General features: G+C 46.7%; 1 protein-coding gene across 1 annotated transcript; it reads right to left on the bottom strand.

Annotated features, from left to right (window-relative positions):
- Positions 1 to 8,023: 8,023 nt before the first annotated feature.
- LOC139229020 (C-C motif chemokine 20-like) lies at positions 8,024 to 18,649 on the bottom strand. The gene is made up of 4 exons (XM_070860684.1): positions 18,586 to 18,649; positions 15,391 to 15,514; positions 13,980 to 14,112; positions 8,024 to 8,098 (listed from the first exon to the last, which is right to left on the bottom strand). The coding sequence occupies exons 1-4, from the start codon at positions 18,647 to 18,649 to the stop codon at positions 8,024 to 8,026; spliced, it is 396 nt and encodes a 131-aa protein (XP_070716785.1).
- Positions 18,650 to 21,326: the final 2,677 nt, after the last annotated feature.

Consider the following 21,326-nt stretch of genomic DNA (forward strand, 5'->3'; position numbering starts at 1 on the left):
CTTCCTCTAAGAATCCCAGAATCGGTCCAAGTCAGCATGGATTTATGAAAGGGAAATCATGCTTGACAAATCTGCTGGAATTTTTTGAGGATGTAACTAGTAGAGTGGACAAGGGAGAACCAGTGGATGTGGTGTATTTGGACTTTCAAAAGGCTTTTGACAAGGTCCCACACTAGAGATTAGTGTGCAAAATTAAATCACATGGTATTGGGGGTAATGTACTGACGTGGATAGAGAACTGGTTGGCAGACAGGAAGCAGAGAGTCGGGATAAACGGGTCCTTTTCAGAATGGCAGGCAGTGACTAGTGGGGTGCCGCAGGGCTCAGTGCTGGGACCCCAGCTATTTACAATATACATCAATGATTTAGATGAAGGAATTACGTGTAATATCTCCAAGTTTGCAGATGACACTAAACTGGGTGGCGGTGTGAGCTGTGAGGAAGACGCTAAGAGGCTGCAGGGTGACTTGGACAGGTTAGGTGAGTGGTCAAATGCAGCATAATGTGGATAAATGTGAGGTTATCCACTTTGGGGGCAAAAACACGAAGGCAGAATATTATCTGAATGGCAGATTAGGAAAAGGGGAGGTGCAACGAGACCTGGGAGTCACGGTACATCAATCATTGAAAGTTGGCATGCAGGTACAGCAGGCGGTGAAGAAGGCAAATGGTATGTTGGCCTTCATAGCTAGGGGATTTGAGTATAGGAGCAGGGAGGTCTTACTACAGTTGTACAGGGCCTTGGTGAGGCCTCACCTGGAATATTGTGTTCAGTTTTGGTCTCCTAGTCTGAGGAAGGATGTTCTTGCTATTGAGGGAGTGCAGCGAAGGTTCACCAGACTGATTCCTGGGATGGCAGGACTAACCTATGAGGAGAGACTGGATCGGCTGGGCCTTTATTCACTGGAGGTTAGAAGGATGAGAGGGGATCTCATAGAAACATATAAAATTCTGATGGGACTGGACAGGTTAGATGCAGGAAGAATGTTCCCAATGTTGGGGAAGTCCAGAACCAGGGGACACAGTCTAAGGATAAGGGATAAGCCATTTAGGACTGAGATGAGGAGAAACTTCTTCACTCAGAGAATTGTTAACCTGTGGAATTCCCTACCGCAGAGAGTTGTTGATGGCAGTTCATTGGGTATATTCAAGAGGGAGTTAGATATGGCCCTTATAGCTAAAGGGATCAAGGGGTATGGAGAGAAAGCAGAAAAGGGGTACTGAGGTGAATGATCAGCCATGATCTTATTGAATGGTGGTGCAGGCTCGAAGGGCCGAATGGCCTGCTCCTGCACCTATTTTCTATGTTTCTATGTTTCTATCCCCCCTGCAAAAGTCCTGAACCTTTCTCTAGTTTCTCTCCTATTTCCCCTCATGCCCTCTCTGAGCTCATCTTATTCATGAGACCCACCTCCTGCTCCCTCGACATGATTCCCACTAAACTGCTGACCACCCAACTTCCCTTCCTGGGCCCCATGTTAGCTGATATTGTTAACGGTTCTCTCTCCTCAGGTACTGTCCCCCTCTCCTTCAAATCTGCCGTCATCACCCCTCTCCTCAAACAACCAACCTTTGACCACACCATCCTCCTACAATACCTCTCCTCCTTGCAAGCTATCACTCCAGCTCCAACCTTCCTTTCTTCTACAAAGTCCTTGAAGGTGTTGTCTCCTCCCAAATCTGTGCCATCTGTCCTGGAACTCCATGTTCAAATCCCTCTAATCAGGTTTCTGCCCTGCCACAGTACCGAAATGGCTCTTATGAAAGTCACAAATGACATCTGATGTGGCTGTGACCGTGGCAAACTATCCCTCCTCGCCCTTCTCGACCTGTCTGCAACCTTTGACATGGTTGAACACACCATCCTTGTTATATATGTAAACCTGTAAATACCTTGTTTAACCACCAGAGGGCTCATCCCCTGGAGTCCCAAGAGATCCCACAATCCCTTGGGAGCACCTGTACTTAAGGAGGCCTCACAGGCTGGAGAGGCACTCTGGAGACCTGCAACAAAAGACTACGGTCAACTTTACTTTGAGCTCACAGTATCTGGTCAGACTCTTTATTCAATACTTAACAATCCTTCTCCAATGCTTTTCCTCCGTCATCCAGCTGGGTGGGACTGCACTCATCTGGTTCCATTCTTATCTATCCAGTCCTAGCCAGAAAATCACTTGCAATGGTTTTTCTTCCCACTCCCACACCGTTACCTCTAGTGTCCCCCATAGATCTTTGCTTGGCCCCCTCCTATTTGTCATCTACATGCTATCTCTCGGCAACATCATCCGAAAACACAACCAGATTCCACATGTATGCTGACGACACCCAGCTCTACCTTCCCACCACCTCTCTCGACCCCTCCAGTACTGGATGAGCAGAAATTTCCTGCAAGTAAATATTGGGAAGACAAAAGTCATTGTCTTCAGTCCCCGCCACAAACTCCGTTCCCTAGCCACTGATTCCAGGTTAAGCAAAGCCTCGATTTAAAAATTCTTATCCTTTTTTTCAAACGCCTCCATGGCCTCATCCCTCCCTATCTCTGAAACCTCCTCCAGCCCTACAACCCTCCAAGATATCTGTGCTCCTCCAATTCTGGCCTTTTGTGCATCCCCAATTTTAATCGCTCCACCATTGCCAGGTGCTGAGGCCCAAATCTCTGAAATTCCCTCCCAAAACCTCTCCACCTCCGTTTCCTCCTTAACTCCTACCTCTCTGTCCTAATAATATGACTCAGTGTCAAATTTTGTTTGATAATACTCCTGTGAAGCACCATGGGATGTTTTACTGCTTTATAGGCGCTATATAAATACAAGCTGTTGTTGATATGACTTCAGTAAGCAGATTTAGTGCTAGACTTTCCATTATTATCGCTATTGCTCAAAAACGGGTGATATTTCCGGCGTTAGGTGTTGTTTTATTTTTCAGGATCGCCGGAATATCGCCCATTTTAAAAACTGCTAGTTTCGCCTTTTTAATTTGGGCGATAGCTTTAGCGATGTGAAATGGGTGATACTGTTGTATTCAGTCGTGCAAGGCCGGCGTCCATAGCAACTGCCGTTCTGCGCATGCATGTTTTCTTTTCAGTCAATTAACTTTTCCCGCGGTTCGGGAGGTCAGGGGTCATCTGCACATGCTCAGAAGACAAAGGGAGGGAGAAAGAGAAGGATGGTTGTGTTGGGGCAATGGAGATGGAACATGAGAAGTCGGGAGAGATTGATGTTGCAGAGATTGCAGGGAGAAGGAGGGCGAAAGCCTTTTCTGATGAAACCAACGAAGCTCTGGTCCATGAGGTGGAGACTCGGTGGGGCCAATTAACAATTAACCCGGGGTGGGATGGTGTGAGACGTGAATTGGCTAGAATAGACTGGCAAATGATACTTAAAGGGTTGACTGTGGATAGACAATGGCAAACATTTAAAGATCACATGGATGAACTTCAACAATTGTGCATCGCTGTCTGGAGTAAAAATAAAACGGGGAAGGAGGCTCAACCGTGGCTAACAAGGGAAATTAAGGATAGTGTTAAATCCAAGGAAGTGGCATATAAATTGGCCAGAAAAAGTAGCAAACCTGAGGACTGGGAGACATTTAGAATTCAGTAGAGGAGGACAAAGAGTTTAATTAGGAGGGGGAAAATAGAGTACGAGAGTAAGCTTGCTGGGAACATAAAAACTGACTGCAAAAGCTTCTATAGATATGTGAAGAGAAAAAGATTAGTGAAGACAAACGTAGGTCCCTTGCAGTCAGAATCAGGTGAATTTATAATGGGGAACAAAGAAATGGCAGAACAGTTGAACAAATACTTTGGTTCTGTCTTCACGAAGGAAGACACAAATAACATTCCGGAAATACTAGGGGACCAAGGGTCTAGTGAGAAGGAGGAACTGAAGGAAATCCTTATTAGGCGGGAAATTGATGGGATTGAAGGCCGATACATCCCCGGGACCTGATGGTTTGCATACCAGAGTACTTAAGAAAGTGGCCCTAGAAATAGTGGATACATTGGTGATCGTTTTCTAACAGTCTATCGACTCTGGATCAGTTCCTATGGACTGGAGGGTAGCTAATGCTAATGTAACACCACATTTTAAAAAAGGAGGGAGAGAGAAAACGGGTAATTATAGACCGGTTAGCCTGACATCAGTAGTGGAGAAAATGTTGGAATCAATTATTAAAGATGAAATAGCAGCGCATTTGAAAAGCAGTGAGAGGATCGGTCCAAGTCAGCATGGATTTATGAAAGGAAAATCATGCTTGACAAATCTTCTGGAATTTTTTGAGGTTGTAACAAGTAGAGTGGACAAGGGAGAACCAGTGGATGTGGTGTATTTGGACTTTCAAAAGGCTTTTGACAAGGTCCCACACAAGAGATTAGTGTGCAAAATTAAATCACATGGTATTGCGGGTAATGTACTGACGTGGATAGAGAACTGGTTGGCAGACAGGAAGCAGAGAGTCGGGATAAACGGGTCCTTTTCAGAATGGCAGGCAGTGACTAGTGAGGTGCCGCTGGGCTCAGTGCTGGGACCCCAGCTATTTACAATATACATTAATGATTTCGATGAAGGAATTGAGTGTAATATCTCCAAGTTTGCAGATGACACCAAGCTGGGTGGCGGTGTGAGCTGTGAGGAGGACGCTAAGAGGCTGCGGGGTGACTTGGACAGGTTAGGTGAGTGGGCAAATGCATGACAGATGCAGTATAATGTGGATAAATCCACTTTGGGGGCAAAAGCACGAAGGCAGAATATTATCTGAATGGTGGCAGATTAGGAAAAGGGGAGGTGCAACGAGACCTGGGTGTCATGGTACATCAGTCATTGAAAGTTGGCATGCAGATACAGCAGGTGGTGAAGAAGGCAAATGGTAAATTGGCCTTCATAGCCAGGGGTTTGAGTATAGGAGCAGGGAGGTCTTACTGCAGTTGTACGGGGCCTTGGTGAGGCCTCACTTGGAATATTGTGTTCAGTTTTGGTCTGCTAATCTGAGGAAGGACATTCTTGCTATTGAGGGAGTGCAGCGAAGATTCACCAGACTGATTCCCGGGATGGCAGGACTCACATATGAGGAGAGACTGGATCGACTGAGCCTGTATTCACTGGAATTTAGAAGGATGAGAGGGGATCTCATAGAAACATATAAAATTCTGACGGGACTGGACAGGTGAGATGCAAGAAGAATGTTCCCGATGTTGGGGAAGTCCAGAACTAGGGGACACAGTCTAAGGATAAGGGGTAAGCCATTTAGGACTGAGATGAGGAGAAACTTCTTCATTCAGAGTGTTATTAACCTGTGGAATTCCCTACCGTAGAGAGTTGTTGATGCCACTTCATTGGATATATTTAAGAGGGAGTTAGGTATGGCCCTGATGACTAAAGGGATCAAGGGGAATGGACAAAAAGTAGGAAAGGAGTACTGAGGTGAGTGATCAGCCATGATCTTATTGACTGGTGGTGCAGGCTCGAAGGGCCAAATGGCCTACTCCTGCACCTATTTTCTACGTTTCTATGTTTCTATACCAGCGAATATGGGCGGACATCATCGAAGTGGTAACTTCGGCAGCCCACGACGTGAGAGAGCCAAACCAGTGCCGCACTTGCTGGAACAGTCTGGTGCCATCTGCAAGACTAACTATTAAATTATTAAATTTATAATTGTAATGATGCACTGACTAATTAATTAGAATGTAAATTTGCCAGATTGTAATTAAGCTGAGTAATCTCGGGCAGCATCCCTGTTAAGATTTGGCCTTGGGTCAGAACCTGCGCCCCCAGGACTCTCAGCCTGGGAGGGCAGGTGTCCCAGGAACCATTCCGTTCAAATGTGCATTCGTAATCTGGCTGCGATGCCTTAAACTGAATTGACAGTATTAATTATTATTTAAATGCTTTGATCAAAAATTGGGGCCAAAGCAATGACTGGAAACAGACAGAGCGCAACACTCGGCATTTCTACCATTTTAATTTAGAAGCAGAATTATTAAATTATATCGCTGCTTATGTGCTGTGAGCAACTCTTTAACTTGGGCACCTTCTCCTTTTTGGTTAGGTTGGTGGATGGGGGCACGACTCAGCGCTGAGGAGGCCGCTCTGCTTTGCCCAGACTGTGAGCCTCTCCGGCTGCTGTCAGTCACACAGTGACCCAGCCTGGACTGGGAGAGAGCTGCCATGGCTCACTGTATGTCCTGGGACACTTGGGACATTAGCACTTGGTCACATGGAGGTCTCCGAGTACAGCCCAGGGAAACGGTGCCCTCTCCCCTCATGGTCTGGTCATTGCCGAGCTCATCAGCGGTCCTGATTCCCCTCCCCCTCGGGGACCTCCATCGATTGCAATAACCCAGCTCCCTCCCCTTAAGCAGCGAATGGCATGGTCCGTGGATGGGGCCTTTCCTGGGAATTGTACGCGAGGGGGTTGGTGTCATGCATTAGTTCCTAACCACAGTCTTATTAAATGTTTTCTCTGAACGTAGATGTTATAACCATGCATCAATTGCATACAAACCATATTAGTATATAACATTAATGATGAATAGCATGTGCGATGACTAATTATGGATTACAATATCTCTATGTTTCTGTCATAGTACCTAGGCAATTAGCTTATGCCATGCTCTTGTCACATTTGCAGAAGATATCTAAGAATCGGGCAGAGCAAAGGTGGACCAGAGGAGGGCCTGCTGATCTTTTTCAGTTAACCTGGAGGAGCGTGCCTCAGCCCTTGTAGGGGCACATAATCGTTCTACCACCCATGGTGGTGCAGATCCCATGACTAATGTGTAAACCAGTGGTATTTAAAGTAATTTAATGCCATTTGATTATAATATATGAATGATGTAATGTTATGCATGCAGCTTCTGTACTCTTCTGTACTCTCATGTTAATTATATGTAACGTCACTGGTTCATATTTATTGCAGTAGTGTTGCTCCCCGTATGTATGACTGCACAGCGCAATCATTCTCATGTCTCCCCTGCTCTTCTACTAACCTTAATTATGTTTTCCAGCACTCCAGGCTCCCCACATGTAATGGGAGGCCCCTGGAGCATCACCCCAATTGCTGCAGGTCATGCTGAACATGGGGGAAGAAGATACAACCGAGGAGGATGATGAGTCTGAAGGGTCGTCTGCAGTACCTGTGGCCATGTCATCCTCAATGGATGAAGTAGCGGGGCAAAGCGGCTTGCAGCAGGGCACTCTGAGTGGTCCAGTGCCCACGTCGATCCTGCGGAGGTTGATCGGCAAGGTAGGCACGCGCAGCGACAGGCAGATGTGAATGAGGACATGGTGTCTCTGTCGAGGGTGAGTGTTGACATTGGTCGGGAGCTCCTCCAAGCGATTGGTGGGTTGACCGGCAACATTGCCACACTATCTGCGCAAATCTCGGAGGACATGGCGCAGATGGTTGCGACAATGCGGCGAACAGTCGGCTCCGTCGATGCCATGCGGCAGGCGATGGTTTCGGGATATGGCACTGCAACCCAAGGTGCCGTACCACCAACAACGTCAACAGATGCGAGTCAGGAGGAAGCAGTTGCTTCTGACTCGAAAGACGTTTCTTCGGAAACGTCTTCTCATGGGCCCCCTGAATTGAATCTGACAACGTTAGCCCCCCCAACCCCTTGCCCCCAACACAGCAGCAGCTCTCGAGATGCCCTGCTGCAAGACAACTTGACTCTGTTGCTAGAAAGGGGAATGTAAGTGGGAAAGGGTGGGTTATGATGAGGGGGAGTGTGGCCGCAGGTAGGGAGGGGAGGGCTTCATCTATTTTAATTAAAATTCTTGACTGTTCCTCTTATTATTAAAAATTTGTTGAATGTTGGGGGTGGTGGGAGGGTGTTTTTGTACTGTTACCGTTATTGAAAATTTATTGTTGGGTAAAAAATGTTGTTGACTGTTGGGGGTGGGGGATGGGGAAGATGGGTGTTATAGTTTGTTTAAATTTTTTTTACATCAATTGTTAAATTACTAAACATTTTTATTGACTTTACAATTGTTGTGCAGTATCTTCTAATAACGTAAGGTTAAACACCAATACAAGAGTTGCAAACAATGGCCAGGAAAATATGAAATGTAACGCAACTATAACTGTCACCAACCTAACATCACGCAAAGCGTTCATTTATGAGCTGCTGACGCAAGAGTCTTGCAGCTGTGTAACTACCACGGGGCTTTTCCAGTGGTGTGGGGAGGTGGTGTGGAGGGGGGGAGGCGGGGTGGGGGCATGGGTTCATTGCCAGGCTGATTGTCCTCCCCGAGGTCCTTGTCCTTCTCTTCCTCCTCTTCCGCCTCCTCTCTCTCCTCAAGTGGACCGGAAGTCCCATCTGGCAAATGTTGTCCTCTCCTGATAGCTAGGTAATGCAACATGCAGCATACCACAATGAACTCAGCGACCTGCTCAGGGTGATATTGTAGGTTGCCTCCTGAGTAGTCCAGGCATCTGAAGCGCTGCTTCAGCATTCCAATTGTCTCTGGCCAAAGACTGTCCTAAGTGGAGGAAGAGCATCCAGGAGGGCGCTGAGCACCTCAAGTCTCGTCGCTGAGAGCATGCAGAAAGCAAGCGCAGGCAGCGGAAGAAGCGTGCGGAAAACCAGACTCCCCACCCACCCTTTCCTTCAACGACTGTCTGTACCACCTATGACAGAGACTGTAATTCCCGTATTGAACTGTTCAGTCACCTCAGAACTCACTTTTAGAGTGGAAGCAAGTCTTCCTCAATTTCGAGGGACTGCCTATGATGATGATGATGATGATGTATTTTCAACGATATTGCGTGTGGCTATATGGCTTTCGTTGTAGCGCTTCTCGGCTTCTGTCTGAGTCTTTTGCAGGGGGGTCATGAGCCAGCTGGCAAGGTGATATCCTTTATCCCCCAGCATCCAACCGTGACCTATTGGCTGACTCTTAAACAGGTCAGACACAGTGCTCTCACGCAAGATGTGCGCATCATGGTTGCTCCCTGGAAAATTTGCATTTACTGCCATGATTATTTGCTTGTGGTCGACAACGAGCTGCACATTTAGGGAGTGAAATCCCTTTCAGTTACGGTAAACCTCTGCATCCTATAAAGGTGCTCGCAGGGCGATGTGCATACAGTCTATTGCTCCCTGCAGCTTGGGGAAGTTTGCAATTCTCGAGGACCCCAAAGGCCTCTCACTCTGTGCCTCCCTGGTCATAGGGAAGTTTATAAAGTCCATCCTGCATGCTTAAAGGGCTTCAGTCATCTGTCGAATGGAGCAATGTGTGGGGTGCTAAGAGATGCAGCAAATGTCACCAGCTGAGGCCTGAAAGGAGCCCGATGCATAGAAGAAAAGTGCCACAGTAACCTTAATCTTAATGGGCAGTGCAGCTAACGCATGTGTTATCAGGCAAGTCCAGGTATGATCACTTAGCCCTGTAAATGGTTTGGGTATAAGGTCTTCTCCTTCTCAGCAGTCTGCCACCTCTTTGATTGGGCACATAATGCTCTTCAATGAACCTTCCCCCATCTCTATTACATGCCCCATCACTATAAATCACTATAAATGCAATAATTGGTCTTCAAAAATTCTTAAATTGTCCTCAACAAACACAATATAGAAACATAGAAACATAGAAAATAGGTGCAGGAGTAGGCCATTCGGCCCTTCGAGCCTGCACCACCACTCAATAAGATCATGGCTGATCATTCCCTCAGTACCCCTTTCCTGTTTTCTCTCCATACTCCTTGATCCCTTTAGCCGTAAGGGCCATATCTAACTCCCTCTTGAATATATCCAATGAACTGGCATCAATAACTCTCTGCGGTAGGAATTCCACAGGTTAACAATTCTCTGAGTCTCAGTCCTAAATGGCCGACCCCTTATCCTGAGACTGTGTCCTCTTGTTCTGGACTTCCCCATCATTGGGAACATTCTTCCCGCATCTAACCTGTCCAGTCCCGTCAGAATCTTATATGTTTCGATGAGATTCCCTCTCATCCTTCTAAACTCCAATGTATAAAGGCCCAGTTAATCCAGTCACTCCTCATATGTCAGTCCAGCCAACCCGGGAATCAGTCTGGTGAACCTTCATTGCATTCCCTCAATAGCAAGAATGTCCTTCCTCAGAATAGGAGACCAAAACTGAACACAATATTCCAGGTGAAGCCTCACCAAGGCCCTGTACAACTGCAGTAAGACCTCCCTGATCCTATACTCAAATCCCCTAGCTATGAAGGCCAACATGCCATTTGCCTTCTTCACCGCCTGCTGTACCTGCATGCCAACTTTCAATGACTGATGAACCATGACACCCAGGTCTTGTTGCACCTCCCCTTTTCCTAATCTGCCGCCATTCAGGTAATATTCTGCCTTCGTGTTTTTGCCCCCAAAGTGGATAATCTCACATTTATCCACATTATACTGCATCTGTCATGCATTTGCCCACTCACCTAACATGTCCAAGTCATCCTGCAGCCTCTTAACGTCCTCCTCACAGCTCACACCGCCACCCAGCTTAGTGTTATCTGCAAACTTGGAGATATTACACTCAATTCTTTCATCTAAATCATTAATGTATATTGTAAATAGCTGGGGTCCCAGCATTGAGCCCAGCGGCACCTCACTTGTCACTGCCTGCCATTCTGAAAAGGACCCGTTTATCCCGACTCTCTGCTTCCTGTCTGCCAACCAGTTCTCTATCCACGTCAGTACATTACCCCCAATACCATATGCTTTGATTTTGCACACCAATCTCTTGTGTGGGACCTTGTCAAAAGCCTTTTGAAAGTCCAAATACACCACATAAACTCGAAACTGACCACAATGTGATTAGATGATTGGCAAGATTCTAAAACACCCTTAAAATCACTCACAAATTATTTCAATGCTCCCATCAACTTGAAACAGCCTTTTATTAAACTTCATCTGATTTACAAAACAGCTTCCATACTGCCGGGTTAAAGTCAGGTGAGTGCAGCTTTTCTTGAGCGTCTTTTTGGGCGAGCAATCATTTGGGCGCAATATGGACAAAATGCCAAAAGTAGCGCTCGGCGATAATCTGGGCGATATTTGGGTGTTAGTTTCCATTATAAACAGTATTCTGGGCCCTGCAAGAGTGATAACATCAGATTTTATTTTTAAAAATAGGCTGGGCGATTCAGCTCATTCCTCTATGCCGAAAGTTCCACCGGCAATAAATGAACGATAATCGAGCGGTAGTTGCCATTTCTCATCAAAAATGGGCGATAAACTGAATCTCAGCAGTTACATGGGTGTCTATGTGCTGAAAGTCTAGCTCTTTTAAAGAGTCAACTGCAATGGGATATGAGTCATATGTAGACCAGTTGGTTTCTACAATAATCCATGGTCACTTTTGCAGCTTGATTTTTTTTTTAAACTGCATTCAAATTTTCAAATTACCATGGTAGGATTTGAATTCAGGTTTTAACTACCAGCTGCTAGATTACTAGTCCAGTAACATTATCGCTACACTACTGCAACCACTGTGACTCAGACTGTGTCAAAAAGGACAGTATCATCCCTGAGCCTTCTCTTCTTTAATGTAAACATTCCCAGCCTGATGGCCTGCATCCCTGCGTCTTTAAAGAAGTGCCTGCAGAGATAGTGGATGCATTGGTTGCAATCTATCAAAATTCCCTGGTGTCTGAAGAGGTCCCAGCGGTTTGGAAAACTGCAAATGTAATGCTCCTATTTAAAACTGGAGGGAGTCAGAAAGCAGGAAACTATAGACCAGTTAGCCTAACATCTGTCATTGATAAAATACTGGAGTCCATTATTAAGGAAGCCGTAACAGGACATTTGGAAAATCATAACACAGTCAAGCAGAGTCAGCATGGATTTATGAAAGGGAAATCATGTTTGACAAATTTGCTGGAGTTCTTTGTGGATGTAACAAGCAGGGTGGATAAGGGGGAACCAGTGGATGTGCTGTATTTGGATTTCCAGAAGGCATTTGTTAAGGTACCATATAAAAGTTACTGCACAAGATAAGAGCTCACGGGGTTCGGAGTAATATATTAGCATGGATAGAAGATTGGCTAACTTACAGAAAATAGAGAGTCGGGATAAATGGCAAATGGTAACTAGTGGGGTGCCACAGGGATTGGTGCTGGGGCCTCAACTATTTACAATCTATATTAATGACTTAGATGAAGGGACCGAGTGTAATGTAGCCAAGTTTGCTGATGATACAAAGATGGGTGGGAAAGAAAGTTGTGAGGAGGACACAAATAATCTGCAAAGGGATACAGACAAGCTAATTGAGTGGGCAAAAATTTGGCAGATGGAATGTAATGTGGGAAAGTGTGAGGTTATCCACTTTGACAGGAAAAATAGAAAAGCAAATTATTATTTAAATGGAGAGATTACAAAATGCTGCAGTACAGAGGGACCTGGGGGTCCTTGTGCATGAAACACAAAAAGTTAGTATGCAAATACAGCAAATAATCAGGAAGGCAAATGGAATGTTGACCTTTATTGCAAGGGGGGATGGAGTATAAAAACAAGTCCTGCTACAACTGTACAGGGTATTGGAGAGACCACACCTAGAGTACTGCGTACAATTTTGGTCTCCTTATTTAAGGAAGGATATACTTGCATTGAAGGCAGTTCAGAGAAGGTTCACTCACTTGACAAAAATATTGATCAATTCATTTAAGAGTACAAGGTGAATCGGCTCACAAAAGTAAAAATAACATTATGTAGAATAACAACATGCAGCCAAGAGATCAAAGTGGAGCTGTTTGCAGTTAAGCATGATGATAGCATTACGATTTAATGCTGATGATATGGCTGGCAATGTGGTGTCCTAGTCCTGACAGCACCGCTCTTGTATCTCCAGTCAAGGGGCACCTAGTTATGTTTCAGCAGGTATAAGCGTTGACTGCTCTCAGTGCAGCCATATAAAATCCGCTTCAAAGACAAATTGCTGAGAAGAAGTGGCCTTAGGTCGGGGAGGGTCATAGGTCAGCTACCCTCCTCCCTGCTGCTCACGGCTCGGTTAATGCTGAAAAATGTAAGGGAGTTGATTTACAAACGCGTACTGAACATCATCTGCACACAATGGGGGAAGGAGCAGCAACTCTTACTGGGATCTGCTCCATATGGATAGAACAATCAGAATTGGAACTCCATCCTTATCAGTTTTCATTTTGCTATGAAACTACAATGGAGTGCCGGACAAATCCATAAGTTGGTCAAGTCTCTCCGCGCCAAGGGTTAACTCTCACATGGTGCTGGGTGAGTTTTTCACTCAGTTACAGTTTTGCATTTAATTTATATACAAGGATTATTGATTACGCACTCGGGGAAATGAGTGGAAGGAGTTAGTGAGGTTGACAGAATGAGAGGGTTGTATTAACTTCATTTAATGAGTTACCTGGGCCGAAAATCCCCAACCCTTCCAGCGCACTCCCGATGTAACACTGGACCCGAAGTGGCAGGAAATGCAGTTCCCGTGGAGAGCCCGGGACCTCCCCAGGAACTGGAACAAAGTTCCCTCTTTTTGGCCCTCAGATACACAGGTCCCAGCCTTGCATCGTGGATTTTGCAGGGCCTTGTATGATACAGAGACTCTGTCCATCCCTAACAAGGCCAGGGGTGAAAGGGGATCAGGATTGGGGAGCCAACCCCAAAATCCCTCCACTCCACGCCACCTGGATTTCGGCCTCATACTCATTAGCTATCCAGGCGATTGTCTGGAGGCATTTTATATTGGTGGTCTTTTACGTTGGATTCCAGGATGCTACGTCCCTGGAATTACGCTGTTTGAGCAGGTTTCCATAGATTGGCAGCAAGTCCTGGGACTACAGGTCCACTGCCAGTCTACCTGGCATCTCCCAGAATCCTACTTAAAAGACAAATATAAAATCAGTTACTGAGTCCGACAGCCGACACTCGAGATCCAGACAGTAGCACAGAGTGCTGGACCGGGGCAGCGAGTGAGCTGGATGAACACCAGCCACGATCCAGTCCGTGTCCCATGCTCGTTGCCACTTACTTTCTTTCGATTTCTGCAGAATTCAGGACGGCCCTGCCTTCGTTTAATGTTTTTCATCTTAAATGACTTCATGTAGTTTATGACCCATTTCTCGTTTGGATCCACACAGATGGACACACACCTCAACTCCAAGCTGCAGAAATTGGGAAAGATTGATAAGATCAACACATTGAGAGATTGCAGCACAGAACTACAGTCTGACACGGAGTGGGGGAGGGTCATAATCAGACTCGGGGAAAGCCAGCATCCTGGTGTAAGAGTGCGGAGTCTCCACTCTCCCAGTGGAGGTGTTCACTATCCGGTGTGAGGAATGTTCACTATCGGGTGTGAGTGTGCGGGGAATGTTCACTATCGGGTGTAAGTGTGTGAGGAGTGTTCATTATCGGGTGCGAGTGTGCAAGGAATGTTCACTGTCGTGTGTGAGCAACGTTCACTATCGGGTGTGAGTGTGCGAGGAATGTGCACTATCGGGTGTGAGTATGCATGAATTGTGCACTATCGGGTGTGAGTGCATGGAATGTTGTGCGAGGAATGTTCACTTTCGGCTGAGTGTGCGGAGAGTGTTCACTATCGGGTGTGTGTGCGGGGAGTGTTCACTATCGGGTGTGAGTGTGCAAGGAATGTTTACTGTCGGGTGTGAGCAATGTCCACTTTCGGGTGAGTGTGCGAGGAATGTTCACTATCGAGTGTGAGTGTGCATGGAATGTTCACTATCGGCTGTGAGCGTGAGGAATGTTGTGCGAGGAATGTTCACGATCGGGTGTGAGTGTGAGCAATGTTCACTATCTGGTGTGAGTGTGCGGGGGTTGTTCACTATCGGGTGTGAGTGTGCGGGGGTTGTTCACTATCGGGTGTGATCAGTGTTCACTATCGGGTGTGAGTGTGAGCAGTGTTCACTATAGGGTGTGAGTGTGCGAAGAATGTTCACTATCGGGTGCGGGGAGTGTTCACTATCGGGTGTGAGTGTGCGGGGAGTGTTCACTATCGGGTGTGAGTGTGAGCAATGTTCACTATCGAGTGTGAGTGTGCATGGAATGTTCACTATCGGCTGTGAGCGTGAGGAATGTTGTGCGAGGAATGTTCACGATCAGGTGTGAGTGTGAGGAATGTTCACTATCTGGTGTGAGAAATGTTCACTATCGGGTGTGAATGTGCGGGGATTGTTCACTATCGGGTGTGAGCAGTGTTCACTATCGGGTGCGGGGAGTGTTCACTATCGGGTGCGAGGAATGTTCACTATCGGGTGTGAGTGTGAGCAATGTTCACTATCGGGTGTGAGTGTGCGGGGAGTGTTCACTATCGGGTGTGAGGAGTGTTCACTATCGGGTGAGTATGCGGGGTAGGAGGAATTATCTAATATAAGTGTGCGAGAGTGGGGCACTATGCTGTATATAACTGGTCTTGTACTTACACTATTGCATCCAAGTTGCAGCCTCCGCCTGTGGTCTGCACTCGGTAACTGATGATGTGTTTCGGGAGTCTTTTGGGCCGTTTTACCTGGACATAACTCAAGCAGCAGTCTTCAAACGAGCTTGCTGTTTTGGGAGAAAAAAGGCGTAACCTGGTCAAATAAAAGAAACACCTTCTGCCTCAAAGCGTCCCATCACTCTCCAGTCCCAATGGCAACTTGGCAAGGTGGTTGTTATGTAGTACTTTTTAACTTGTTTGTACAGCTTCTGCTCATTTTGGTTTCCTTCTCTGTATTTTTCCTCCTAATTCGACCCTCCCTCCCTGCTCTGATGATGGTGAGTCATGCGAGGAAAGGTTACTCGGTTGCTTGCTGCTATCCTATCCAAATGGCCACCCTTCCATGTGTGAGGCTCAACGCCCCCCAAACCAACCCTCCTCTAGTCTTACCTTTGCCGGGGAAGGTTCACACAGCTCTTCGACAGTGGGCTTCTGCCGTGCTCGCCTGCTCCTGCCCATTGACGCCTGGTTCGGGCCAGAGTCCGGCCCAACTTATTTACGCGAGGGCTGGGTGTTGAAATGCCCAGCATCTCCCCGGCTGAGAGCTGGGGCGAGCCTGACCAGTCCCATGCCTGTCCCCGGGTTGATATCGGGGCTCGTGAGTCTGCCCAGCACGGTGTTGATGGGAACAGATGGCTGTATTCAGTGTGATGGGGACTTTCATCAGTACCTGAAATACTGATTGTGCCTTACTGGTGACAAGCGCTCGATCAACTCCGAATAACACGCAGCATGAGTTACTTGCAACATTGTGTTCTTCAAGCAAAGTGAAAGAACTTACATTTATATAGCGCCTTTCACGACCACCGGATATTTGAAAGTATTTTACAGCCAATAAAGTACTTTTGAAGTGTAGTCACTGTTGTAATATGGGAAACGCGGCAGCCAACTTGCACACAGCAAGTTCCCATAAACAGCAATGTGATAATGACCAGATAATCTGTTTTTGTTTTGCTAATTGAGGGATAAATATTGGCCAGGACACCGGGATAACTCTCCTGCTCTTTTTCGAAATAGTGCTATGGAATCTTTTGCATCCACCTGAGAGAGCAGATGGGACTCGGTTTAACGTCTCATCTGAAAGACAACACCTCCGATAGTGCAGCGCTCCCTCAGCACTGCACTGGAGTGTCAGCCAAGATTATGTGCTCAAGTCCCTGGAGTGGGACTTGAACCCACAACCTTCTGAATCAGGCGAGAGTGCTACCCATTGAGGACAGCTAACACATAAATAAAAACTCAGAGTTGCTAAGACAGCCACGTGGGGTAGAATTTAAACTTTTAGCAGGTCACTTTGAACATTGCGGTGATTATTTACACTAAGTAAAGTGGGATATTTAAATTGTTTTTTTTAAACCCACTTTATCTGGGATCTAAGGGTCTGCTCAAACCCTAAGAGTACACACCACAATACAATTCAAATTGCTTTATCTTAACTAATTCTTTAATCTGTCCTTTTTCAAAGCCAGACTTCCACTTTGACAGGTTACTAATATTTTTAAACCAATAGTCAGAGATCTGAGCTTGCAAGACAAAGGTCCTCGTCTGTTTGCCGCACGTGATTCTGTCTCATGGCTGCTTGGGACTGGTGATAAGTCGAGTGCTGAAACAGGAGTGGATCCTCTGCTTTTGTGCCTCGGCCAGGCAGCACTTGAGAGACTGATTTTAAACAAGCGTTTGTATCAGAGCGGAGTGAGCTGGTGGCAGCCGGAGCAACAGTTGAGGAATTTTAAGCCCAATCACCGTCTGGCAAGCCTTGCTGGAAGGGGCTCGTGCGTGAATATTAGCTAAGGACAAGCTCAGACCGGCCTGGGCTATGATGCTTTACCTGGTTAAATAGCCATGCCACACTAGCTGTCCAGGCTCACACAAGAAGAATTGTGAGAAATTGAGGGGTTGCTGGCACATGGAACTGTATCGCAGCACAAATAAGTCAATGCTTTTGGGAGAGAATACGGTTGGCAACCCTCCAAGAATGAAAGATTAATTTATGATGCGAAAAATCATAGAGGCGTTAAAAAAGTGTTTTTTTTCATTTCCTGTGCATTCGTTTATTAGTTATAAAAATGTTGGAGGTGAGGGAAAAAGGCTGTTTGACTGGGCGAGGCGGCGGAGGTATAAAGTCATGTGATAGAACCTCCAGCAATACTTCTAACCAGAGTTGCCAATCCTCAGAAAGAAAGGAAGAAAATTGGAAATAAAGTGTGTTCTTTTTAAAAAGGAAAATCATCATCGAGCCATTTGGATCTAAGTGAAAATTCCAGATCTTCTTAACCGCTATCACTATAATGTGGAAAGATGGCAGGGGCCACATTAGGGTCAACCTAGGCCCCCAGCCAGGTGACAGGCAGGTGGAGCCTACCACTCCTCCGCTCCTCACCCCCCCCCCCCACCCACAGGCCGGGCCTTGCAGTGGGAATAGGGCCATGGCCAGGAGGTTTGTGAGCCGGACAGGTGCACTTATGCCCAGCCAACAACAGGGCCCACAACAGGGCTGGCCAGCTGCAGAGCCCACAATAGGGCCCACAACAGGGCCCGACAGCTACAGGGCCCACAACAGGGACCGGCCAGCTACATCTGGAGAAGAACAGCCTGAAGATCACGGTGGGAAGGAGGGGAGAGGAATTTACCGACCTGCGGCAACCTTGGACCTTTGGGATCCCAAGGCCTCCGCAGGCCCCGGCACAAACTCCACCACCTGCTTTTTGGGGCACATCTATATTTGGAGTCCCCACAGTAAAATGGAAGGGCTGGGAACACATCCTCCTGCCTCATTTGCCTGCCAACCCTGGGCATGCGCAAGCCAAATACTGCCCTCGGAGGGCACCCCAAGAAATTCTCAGGCAGCGCAGTGGTGCAGGCACTGACATAAATCCCCCCTTTCATCCTAACTGCATCTGGGAACTCAGCATCCCCACTATTACCGGAAGATGAAATATCAGACTCCTGACCACTGCCCTTACCCACACGATTCCATGAATCCCTTCACTCCGCTGTTGAAATTCCTATCAGCCTCTCGTGTACAGTAAAGGCTCCGGACCCACAACAGTTCTTGGCTCCCCCAAACCACCAGTTTAAAATCTGGGCCCTTCTCATGTTTCAGTCTTCTGTGAGTAGCAGTTAGCACGTTTGCACTCACCTTGAGAAGTGCTCAGGTAGAAGCAGGCTGCCATCAGGACTAAGGCAATTAGCTGGAACCTCATTCTGCCACCGTGTGAATCCACAGCGACCAGCCACTAGATGGAGAAAGACAACTCTGACATTCTGCAGCAGACAGGATCACTCCCGGGTTCTCCGCATCAATATATGGTTAACTCTTCTGTATTATCTCTTTTGCTGTGGCGCACATCATAGCCCTGCAGAAAGGGTGGGCGGGGGCACCTGTTGCCTCTTTGCAACTTCCCAGTGAACGCTTTCTGCTCATTTCCTTCCTTTACTGTAAAAGAGGTCTGCATCTCCCAGCAGCATTGCTAAGACCCTATGGACACTGTGCGGGAGGGTGAGGGCCTTATTGTTCGGTCACTCAGTTTGTGGTGCCCACGCCCAGTGACACTATCACTATCTATTGAAACATGTCAACACCATTGCTCCACAATCCAAGTTCAGGCACAGCCTGCAGGGGACAGGAGCAAGGAGCTGCAAACTCTGACCAGCTTCTCCTCAGCTGAGATAACCGTAGAGCTGACTGTTCAAAGGTGACTGGGTGCGGCACTGCTCGAAGCATAGTCTCGTGCCCAGACTGTGCCGAGAGTGATGTTGCGAAAACTAACCAGCTGTGAAACGGTATGCGCAGAATCAAGAGACAGTTCTTTGCAGATCTGAGTAAAAAGGCTTATTTTGATGTAGGGATATTAAATCAGCAGAGTGTCTCAGAGGGAATAGAGCAGAACATCTCACTGACAGAGCGCAGTGCGTCACACTCACAGAGCAGAATAATCCACACTCCGAGAGGATTGTAAGTCACACTCACAGGCTGCGGAACATGTTCACACTAAATGTGAGTGGGGCATAGACCAGTTGAACAGCTGCTTATTAAATCAGTGGCACATTACAACTGTGAGAACTTTACTATTCCCCTCCACAAGCAAAGTAACATAAAATGTTTCACTTACATTACAATGTGGCTGCTCCTTTCTCCCACTCGCCAAGGCTCATTCAGAGACGTAAACTTTCCTTTTATAAATCTCAGATGCCCCTCCCCTGCAGCACTTTGCGAATCTGCTGACAGGTATATGTTAGCCGACATTCCTTTCCAGACTCTTTTTATCGCACGGCTTGCTGCAGAACGAAGACTTCTACCAAGCGTGAGATTCCCAAACAAAGCAGCGTTTAAGGGCAGGCAAGCGAGGCCCGGTCCATTAACGGCATATGTTGAGGTGTGCGCTGCAGGGCAGTCTGACAGGTCATCGGATACAGCTCGAAACACATCCTGTCCTACTCCATAAACAGACACCTGTTTTAAGTAGTCACTTGCTACTTAATCTAATCACTGGAATCTGAAATCTAGCCTTGGACTAAACCCCTTCCCCCAATAATCTACTCAGAACCTGCATTAGGCCTTGGTCATCTAGACTAGAGCGACTCATTTTTCACAGTGATATTGCCCCTTGAGTGAGTGTGTGTGTGTATGAGAATGCACTATTGTAACTGTTCCTACCTGTGCACAGGTATGTGCATGGTTTATGGCCTGGGCTTTGCTGTGGAGATTAAAGCCCCAAATAAAAATGGCTAGCTGTGGCTCAGTGGGTAGCACTCTCGCCTCTGAGTCTGAAGATTGTGGATTCTAGTCCCACTCCAGAGACTTGAGCACACAAAATCTAAGCTGACACTGCAATGCTGAGGGAGTGAGCTGATCCCCAAAACTTTGGTGCAAACAGCTCTTCATGCCATCAGAAGGAGCAACTCCCTACAACTTGAAAGAAAGAAAGACTTGCATTTATATAGCACCTTTCACGACCACCGGACATCTCAAAGCGCTTTACAGCCACTGAAGTACTTTTGAAGTGTAGTCACTGTTGTAATGTAGGGCACACAAGCAAGCTCCCACAAACAGCAATGTGATAATGACCAGGTAATACGTTTTTGTTCTGTTGATTGAGGGATAAATGTGGGCCAGGACACCGGGGATAACTCACCTGCCCTTCTTCGAAATAGTGCTATGGGGTCTTTTACATCCACCCGAGAGAGCAGACGGGGCCTCGGTTTAACGTTTCATCTGAAAGACGGCACCTCCGATAGTGCAGTGCTCCCTCAGCACTGCACTGGAGTGTCAGCCGAGATTTTATGTGCTCAAATTCCTGGAGTGGGACTTGAACCCACAACCTTCTGACTCAGGGGCAATGTTCAGCATGATACTATCTCAAAATGTGTCAATTAGCATCTCACTCCTAAACCTCCACTGTTCATCATCAATGAGTTAGGATTGGTTTCCTCTCATGAAGAACCTGTTAAATAAGACAACATACCCCAGGCTCCCCTTTTCAAAATGTTTGTCCAACAATGTTAGTTGTGCTAGGATGTACAAACCAACATTCTCCTCACAATCAAGGATCCCCTTACTCATGTACTGTATGCATATGTGATCTGACCAGATTTATTCAGACTGTTTGTGTTTGCAGTAGCATGAGCTATACCCAAAATCTATTAACTACCACTCTGGTCCAAACAGGTAAAGAACCAGATCTTCCAGGAGAAGAGCGCAGACTTCTCAATGTCTGTGGTTACTGTTTCGACAGGTTGAACAAAACTGGATTTATCTTTAGTTCTGAGTGCGAGTGGCTGCCAAGGAATGGAATGTTTTCTTTGGAACCAGGCTTTGTATCCATAACTCACAATAGTATTCAGAGTGAAATCTGAGAATGTATTCAGCGCCTCCAAGCT

The sequence above is a fragment of the Pristiophorus japonicus genome, chromosome 18 (genome assembly GCF_044704955.1).
Source record: "Pristiophorus japonicus isolate sPriJap1 chromosome 18, sPriJap1.hap1, whole genome shotgun sequence".
Taxonomy (NCBI): Eukaryota; Metazoa; Chordata; class Chondrichthyes; family Pristiophoridae; genus Pristiophorus; species Pristiophorus japonicus.

Coding starts and splice junctions, on each gene's coding strand:
- LOC139229020 (XM_070860684.1), bottom strand. CDS start 18,649: ATGAGGTTCCAGCTAATTGCCTTAGTCCTGATGGCAGCCTGCTTCTAC. Junction 14,113..15,390: donor TGCAACTTGGATGCAATAGT/GTAAGTACAAGA, acceptor CAATTTCTGCAG/CTTGGAGTTGAGGTGTGTGT. Junction 8,099..13,979: donor TCTGCAGAAATCGAAAGAAA/GTAAGTGGCAAC, acceptor GCGTGATGTTAG/GTTGGTGACAGTTATAGTTG.